The following is an 8,736-nucleotide window of genomic DNA, read 5'->3' as shown; positions in this document are numbered from 1 at the left end:
ATTATCACCCCAAAGGGAAGAAAAATCACACTTGTGTGAAGTGAGGGGCACTTTTATCATCATACATGAGCCAATCAAATCATCACATTCCGTGCTACAGACACACAAAGCTGTGCATATAGGAGGGGCTAGCGCCACTCAACATTTTTCCAAAACATACAGGAAATACAGGTTCAATTAAAAAAAAAAGGAGAATAAAAGATAAACAGAAAAAGTCCCAACAGTACATATCCATGACGGATCTTAGCTCCGTTTTGGAACCTCAATATATACGCTGCTTTAAGCTCTGAGATGAGGTTTCCCATCACCCTCCACTGTGCCTATGTTGGCACCCGTGCCTAAGGTCGCCGACCCCTGGCCCTGGAGCAAGCCAGATAAGTCTTCCATTAATTCTACCAAATGCTAGAGTCTATCTCCGCCACTCAGAAGCTGTGACAGACAGGCAAGCTGTTATCCGTTTCTCCTTTCCATTCACACACATTTCTGCTAAGCAGCAAGCGAGAATGGTTTAGACTAATTTGATTTGATTGAACTTGATTGTGCTTACGTGGCTTGCCAAGGCCAAACGGCTGTGGGGGGAGAGTGGAGACACTGGCTACGTTTACATGAGCAGTTAAATCCCCTTTTCATTCCGAATAGAATTTCAATCCTATTAAACGTTGTTATGTAAACACCTACAAAAACTAACATCCGAATGAAAACGCTCGATGCGATCTAAAAACCATTCCGATGTCACTGGCCGGATTACTCCGATGTTCAATGCGATTGAAAGAAAATTGGACTCATGTATACACTAATTCGGATGCAAGTTCATTCTGGTCTTTCTGAGCATGCTCCAAGGCGCTCATATCCAAGGCGCGCCGAGGAGTTTGCACATAGAGCGCGTTATTTCGTTCCTTTTTTCAGATCCGAAATCCACAAAAAAACGTGGAGCAGCAGCAGATGACGATAACCCTGATCTGTGTGTGTGTGTGTGTGTGTGTGTTCAACGGTCTCTCTCTCTCTCTCTCTCTCTCTCTCTCTCTCTCTCAAAAATAACGAGCGACCCGATACAATAATAATCAGTGTTGCGTGCCCTGGCCGTGCTGTAGATAATAAAGTACAAATAAAAACGAGATGATCACCTTCCCAGCGGAGAAGCGGAGCCGCAGCGGGTGGGGAAAAAAAGACGGTAAACATATTTGCCCGCCCTATCCAACCAGCAGCCTCAAAGCTACTGCGGAATGAAATGATGGGATTTCTAAGTATCGTCTTTCGTCTGTAATATGTTTGTATTGTTGAGACAGTCACAATGAATGAACTGCCTATATTTTATGTGTCCAACAGATGGCGTAGTTTCACATGAATTAACATGTATCATGTCTTCTATCACTTCTCCATATAAACACTCATTCGGAATGACCATTTCCCATGTAAACTCGCGGCAAAAAACATTACATCGGATGTATTTTATTCGGAAGTATTTACTGTCTACCAAGGAGCCGCGGACGTTTCCGGCTGTCCGCAGCTTCTTTTCCGGGTTTTTTAGACAGCTGGTGGATGGAAATTAAGCTCCACCCCCGCGGCCGACTGCCGTGGAGGAGAGCGTTTCCGGGAATCTGTCCGTCGCGGAGGTGGAGCTTCTTTTCCATCCACCAGCTGTCTTAAAAAAACTCGGAAATTACGTAAAACACGTCTTCTTCTGTCCGCGGCTGTCGGCCGTTTTCCGCTCGGGTGTGGAAACACTGTCTGACTTCCAGGATAAAAGTTCAAGTAAAAGAATCACACTCGTGTGAACTGTGACGTGAGGGACGCTTAGAATAATGAAACATGAAACGAAAATGCATGGAGATACTTCCTAGACAGCTCGCCTCCTAACAGTGCCACAAAGAACAGCCATAAAAGGGTCTTAATCAGACTGGATGAAACTCAGACCGTCTGGCTATTAATCATCGGTATTAATTTCGGCGGTTATTGCACTAATGGAATAGCTCTCTCTACGGTACGAATACAGGGATAATAATAATTATAATAAAACTGTATTTGTATAGCACCTTTCATGACATGAAATGCAGCTCAAAGTGCTTTACAGAACAATGGCGAATAAAAAAGAAAAGCAAGGCAACGACATTAAAAAAACAAGCAGTAATGCAATACAGTGAGGACATGAATAACAAAAGCTAATAGATCAATTAAAAGCAATGTTGTAGAAGTGGGTCTTGAGCTATAGATAGATAGGTCTTGGGATAGATATGTGGTTGTCTTCCCCGCCCCAAAACGCAGCGGCTCCCCTTCCTCGCATTCATACTTTACTCTGCCTGTCATGTCTCTGTAGCCGTCGGAAAAAAGCACAACGTGGTCCTGCTAAATGAGTTCCTGTAAGGTTTTTTTTGTCAGGGTAACCCCATCTCATCTGTTGTCAGGGCAACTTCACTTTCCTGGTTCGTAGTCATGGCAACCCCAGGTTGCTGTGACCCTCCTGTCTCGAACCAATCAGTTCCTCCCAAATCCTGTGAGGGGCGTCGGAGGGCTTAGGGAGGCTCCGTGCCAACTCCCCCAAAAGGCACACGCTGTCCTGTAACACAAGAGAAATAATAATTGTCAGTCAGGCAGGCCGTGAGATCAATAAATGATCAATGAATCGAGTGGAAGGCGATAGGTAGACAATAAGTGAGAGAGGTTATAGATACAGAGTGAACGAGCGTGCGTGCGTGTGTGTGCGCGTGCGTCCATCCATGCATGCATGCATGCGCACCTGTCTGTGTGTGTCTTTAATCAGACCAGTGTGTGTCCAGTGGAAACCTCGTATGAATCTGATCTCAGGTCAGAATGGGTTAAAACACATACCCAGTTGCATAAGTGCATGTTTAGTCTGGCCTCCAGTCTCCGGCTATCCATTTGTGTCGTCTTCCTCCTGATAAAAGCGTCCAAGGCCAGAGAAGCCTGCTCCGCCACACACACGCTGCAGACGGAGGGATCATGTCGGTTCACCTCTGCAGCCTAGTCACATAAAACAAAAGAGAGAGACAGACACACTAAACAATTCACAACAGAGCCGAGAAGGGAACCGTGTTGTGCTTTAGTAGCCTAAACTAGGACTCTAAGTTTCCTCACCCGTTGCATCTCAGACTTGAAGGTTTTGTGCCTCAGCAGTGATATTAGCTGCCCCGCAGGGCCTTGAGACGGCAGGAGACCGGGGGAGGAGGCCGGTGGGTCGCTCCCTCTATCCCATTCTGACCTGAGATCAGATTCATACGAGGTTTCCGCCGGACAAACACTGGGTCTGATGAACCCATTCTGACCTGAGATCAGATTAAAAAAATGTCAGTCGTTCTTCGATTTTTCAAAAATAGCAGACCTACAAGCTCGTATCGCGCCACTCGGTGGCGCGATATGAGCTTGTAGATCTGCTATTTTTAAATAGCTAAAGCATGACATGATGCTGACACCAAAATGGGTGCCCGGTCAGAATGGGCTATATATACATCCGTCCGGTTTTGAATTTGGAACCGCCGGGAGAAGGAGAGGTTGGTCAACCTCAGTCTGACGTCCGAGCAGATGCCTTCCTCGTCCAACTAGGGCTAGAGATCATGACATTTTACTTGACGACATTTTGAAACATGATCGTGTATCAGAGACCTACTTCCAAGTTTTACGACAAGGCTGCCGGTTCCCGTCATAGTCCGGCAGTCGAGGTGGACGGGTGGGAAATTTTGGTATATAGTATTTTTTTATTGGTCTAAAATATTGTCTATATACATTATATTCACGAATCCACTTGCTGGACCGGCTGTCGGTATTGGGCAATAATGTCAAACTTGGCCTGGGCCATGGCTCAGTGGTCCAGGCACCTTGGCTGGTAATCCAGTCTGGCAGTGTGCCGCGGATTTGACTCCCGATCCCGACGGCCTTTATTGCATGTCTTCCCCCCCCTATCTCTCTCCCCATTTCCTGTCAGCCTACTGTCTGTCCCTCCATTAAAAAATAAATAAAATAAAGGCGAAAGCCACAAAAGAAAACATATATATATATAATTAAAAAAAAACGATCAAACTTTTCTTTTGCTTTAAGTAGCATGTAACATGTCAAACTTCCAAGCATTCGTTTTGCACAAAAACACTCCTTGGGCTAAAAACAGCCATAGCCACTTGCCCAAAATGTGCTGACCTCGCCACATTTGCGCTGACCTCATCACATTTATCGTGACGTCTATGGCTGTTTGTAGCCCAAGGAGTGTTTTTTGTGCAAAACTAATGCTTGGAATGGATCAGAATCATGAAAACCCCCTAGTTTGACATGCACATGCCACATGTCACATGCTACTTAAAGCATAAGGAAAGTTTGACAATTTTGCCTGCCATAGGATGTTAATGAAAAAAGAAATTGCCCAATAGTGACAGCCGGTCAGCAAGTGGATTCATGAATGTATGTATATAGACAATATTTTAGGCCCAAAAAAAGAAAGACTATATACCAAATTTCCCACTAACAAAAGAAGCCTTTCGGCTGCCGGACTATCACCATCTACAGGTTCACAACGCAGGTTCTTGCCCCAAACTACCCTATATTACAAAACACAACCTATAAGACCATTTTTATCCAGCGAAAAACCTGTCTCTTATCATATATCATCTCATTCCAGCCAATTAGAATTTGCGTCCTCATCTTCGTCTTCAATGTTTGTGTTTACACAAACACTCAAAAACTGTCCATTATCAATGGCATTTAATGTTTGTGTTAGGACAAAGCTAAAAGCTGGACACAGGAGGGGGCTAGCACCCCTCAAAAAATAAACTAGAAAGCCCATGTTAAAAACGAATCAAAGCGAAAATGAATGAAAAACAAATGGACAATGCAAAACTATAATAACCTTGGGAGACAGGGTGCTGCTGCTTCCTACGGACATGTGAAATCATTCTCCTGCAGTAGTTTTTTAAGGCTTCTTCTCCCTCCATTGTGTGTCGTCACACACTGGTGTATGTTAAGATCCCTGTTCCGGTTCACAGATCTGACAAATACATTCATTTACATATAGTCAGTGTTGGACAAGTTACTTGAAAAAAAAAAACATAACTAGGTTAAGCTACTAGATCAGTGATTCTCAATGTGGATCCTTGAGGCGGTTCCATGGAGTCTCCAGCTAAATCTGCAACAATTTAGGGGACTTTAACCCCATTTTCCAAAAAGGGGAAAATGTAATATATTCTTTTTAACTTTTAACATAAATCTTTGCTGTAGGTCCCTAGCACAAAACATTTTCAGATGGGGGTCCACTCCATGGCAAAATACATAATAGAGAGCTTTATTGGTCCTGTGGGTAAAATTCAGTTGTGGGCGTGGCAGTAGGCCTAAAGGAGACTAAAGGCCTATTCATAGTCTGGATTTTCGGTGGTGAGGTGACCACCGAACTACAACATGAGGTCACGAGCAGCGGTGAAGAGCAAACCACCGCCACCGCTCCAGCCCTTCTCTCTGTTTTTACTCACCACCGCTCAACGTTATTTCAGCTCACCACCGGAGCGGTGGTCACCTCACCACCGAAAATCCAGACTATGAATAGGCCTTAAGGCCCTTTTTTGAAACTAGCTAGTCCTCACCACTCGCCCTACACACTTCCACTCGGTTTGAGCATAGATATAAATAATAGAGACGCAATGCAATGCAAATGGATGGGAGGGGAATTCCGGTGCGTCTCTATTATTTATATACCTATGCTCAAACAGAGTGGAAGTGTGTAGGGCGAGCCGCGAGGAGCTAGTTTCAAAAAGGGGGGAATAGTCTTAAGGGCCTTGCAAACGTGAAGCGAGGAACGCAGGCGTTGTTGCCTGGATCAGCACAGGTCTCCTCCAGGTCTGTTGAAGAGGGGGCGCAACAACGCAAGGGGGAAAAAAAAGCTAAATAGAATCCAGGTCGGGTGAGTCGTGGGCGTTGTGCACTGTGCACGTAACGAGCACGCGCGCAACAAATGCACAGGACCGAGCAAAAGCGCAGGTCTCATTGAAAATGAACTATAGGCGCGTTTTATCGCTCCCTGTTTGCAAAGACCTTATACTGCAATTTTGGGGACCAACACAGGTGTTTCAATTTGTATGAACAGTCTGATTGGCATAGAACTAATTAATTTGGGGGGGGGGGGGGTAGACATGTTTTTTTCCTTTTCATAGTTGTACACTACAGTAGTGCTGTACAGTACAGAGTACACAAGTTGACCATAACAGTACTAATTACTCTTCATAAAGGGAAACTGAGCTACACTAAAAGCTCTTTCAAAATAAGTAGATATAAGTTACTTAATAAAAGTATAATTCAAGTTGATTTGTACGGACACGTCATATAAGACGTGCGCACGACATAAAAAAAATATCTGCTCATTGTCACTTTAGGGGCTCCGTAGATTTGCACATGGAGGGGGTGGATAATTCTCTGATGACAATCTGCACTCATCTATTGTGGTATTTCATTTCAGACACATTACATGGGGGGGGGGGGGACGGCTAAATTACTTGAACGCTACATTCTGAATGTAGTGAAGTTAAACTACTTTAGCACCTCATAGCTTAGCTCCTTTAGCTTCTGACAGTCATGTTTCACTGCTATAGAACCGCACTGTCTACGGCGCTTAATTGTCGCTTTAGCTAAACCAGTGGTTCCCAAAGTGGGGTCCGGGGACCCCCAGGGGTCCTTGAGGGAGTTCCAGGGGGTTCCCAGCTACATGATAGTTTGGAACCAAATGGACCCTCAAGATTCTGTTACTTCTGTAACTCTGAGAGTGTACAAATGGAACCAAACCATTGATTTTACAATATCAATTGACACTCAGAGATAGAAATTCCATTAAATGGAGGTCCGTAGCCTGTTGCATATCAAACTGGGAAATGAAAATGGTTGAAAATCACCGCTAGAGCTGTACAAATCTTCTCTTAAGGCCCAGGGGACCCTGGCATATCTTTTCAAATGGGAGTCCGCGGGCTAATTAGTGTCATTTTGGTGGTCCAATTGACATGAAAAGGTTTGGGAACCACTGAGCTATAAGCGTAGCAAACGTAGCTAGTCCATAGCTCTGCCTTTAGAGAGAGTAAACAGATCTAGTTACTCATAGCTTTAGCTTAGCTACTACTCAACGCTGTCGCTGTTTATCACCAATGCTAACAAAACTAAGGGTAAAACAAGTTTCCATATTTAATCAAAGGAGCTCCTCAAAACATTGATCTCGATGACCTAGAATAAGTTAGACCTTGGATAATGGAGATAGTGTAAATCCTTCATTCCAGGCAGCTTGTTTTGAATGAAAACCTTCTTCTTTTAGTATTTAATTCCAGCGGCACTCATTCCAATTCAATGAGCCGCTACCGCCATCTAGTGGCATGAGAATACACTAAAGGCAAGACAACAAATTATTTTAAATGCATGCTCTTCAAATAATGTGTGTGGGGGGGAGGGGTATTTGGTATTCTTGAAAACAGTAAATATGTTTTTTGTAATGTTTGGAAAGGGTGTTTGAACAGCCCCTGACATTCAGTTGAGCAGTTTTGTGATTCGGAAGAAGTCCCCCCCTGGTAAACTCATCTAAACTCCCTTAGTCCATGGGCCAAACCAGTCATCACAGTACCATTTGAGTGGGCAAAACCTTACCTATATTACATTGATTTGAGGGTCAATACGAGTAAATTAACATTTTATATTTAAGCCTATCCACAGGAGTACGTACTTGGCAAGATGTTAACCCATTCTGACCGGGCACCCATTTTGGTGTTGGCATCATGTTATGCTTTAGCTATTGAAAAATAGCAGATCTACAAGCTCATATCGCGCCACCGAGTGGCGCGATACGAGCTTGTAGGTCTGCTATTTTTGAAAAATCGAATTTTAGAATCTGGTCTCAGGTCAGAATGGGTTAATCAGACCAGTGTGTGTCCAGTGGAAACCTCATATGAATCTGATCTCAGGTCAGAATAGGAAAAACAGAAAAAACAAGAAAGCTGCACCTTCTTGGGCTGCCCCAAGACACGTGGCAGTTTCTGCACCTGTTGGGCAATGGCCCGCCTCTGAAGGCAAAAGGGTGGTGATATCTATTGTACACACACACACACACATTTCTGTGCCACTGTCACTTCTGTGTCACTATCTCACTGACTCACCCCCCCCCCCCCCCCCCCCAGGAGGATGTAAAGCCTTCCTACTTTTCCCATGCCCAAAACAGCCTGTTGACAGGTGCCCGAGCCTGTAGGAATGTGTGCAGTGCCAGTGACACTCTGCATATACACATTGTGTTGTTTTGCAATACAAAATAAGACAATCATCTATGTGTGTTTGACCAGGCATAATACGTCAAACAGAAATGGTGTGAAATAGTATGACAAGTTAAGAATAACTAAAAAAAAACTCTGTCATCAGGACAACACAAGACTGTTATTGTGGAGGGAGGGGTCAGTAGCTGATGTGAAAGGTTCACCTTCCTGGAAGAAGCTCTGAGGAGAATTTCACAGCTTCCAACATCATATCCATCAGGCGTCACTCTCAGAGCTTTTTAGAGAATTCCTCGTTTGCGCCGTATTTTCACGATTTAAAAGAAAATAGCAGACATACAAGCTCGTAGCGCGCCACTCGGTGGCGCGCTATGAGCTTGTAGATCTGCTATTTTTCAATAGCTAAACATAATGTTTATAACACCAAAAGGGGTTCCCGCCTGCTTCTAGATAAGGCATGGATGTTGCACCTTGCATGCGCCCAGGAGAACCTTCCCTAAAACATCTGGGA

General features: G+C 44.3%; 1 protein-coding gene across 2 annotated transcripts; it reads right to left on the bottom strand.

Moving 5' to 3' along the window:
* Positions 1–1,621: 1,621 nt before the first annotated feature.
* On the bottom strand, positions 1,622–7,271 carry LOC310873084 (uncharacterized protein C8orf48 homolog). 2 transcript variants are annotated; one of them, XM_083785372.1, is made up of 4 exons: positions 7,214–7,271; positions 4,850–4,987; positions 2,827–2,979; positions 1,622–2,554 (listed from the first exon to the last, which is right to left on the bottom strand). In XM_083785372.1, exons 2-4 carry the CDS (start codon positions 4,883–4,885, stop codon positions 2,429–2,431), a joined length of 315 nt encoding a protein of 104 aa, XP_083641498.1. In that variant the 5' UTR covers positions 4,886–4,987; positions 7,214–7,271; the 3' UTR covers positions 1,622–2,428. The 2 variants fall into 2 exon arrangements, 1 of the variants encoding a protein (XP_083641498.1); XR_014570451.1 differs by lacking the exons at positions 4,850–4,987; positions 7,214–7,271 and adding an exon at positions 3,094–3,271.
* Between the last annotated feature and the right edge of the window lie 1,465 nt (positions 7,272–8,736).

The sequence above is a fragment of the Protomyctophum parallelum genome (genome assembly GCF_964188405.1).
Source record: "Protomyctophum parallelum genome assembly, chromosome: 16".
Classification (NCBI taxonomy): Eukaryota; Metazoa; Chordata; class Actinopteri; order Myctophiformes; family Myctophidae; genus Protomyctophum; species Protomyctophum parallelum.
This window is presented reverse-complemented; position numbering and strand designations above follow the sequence as displayed.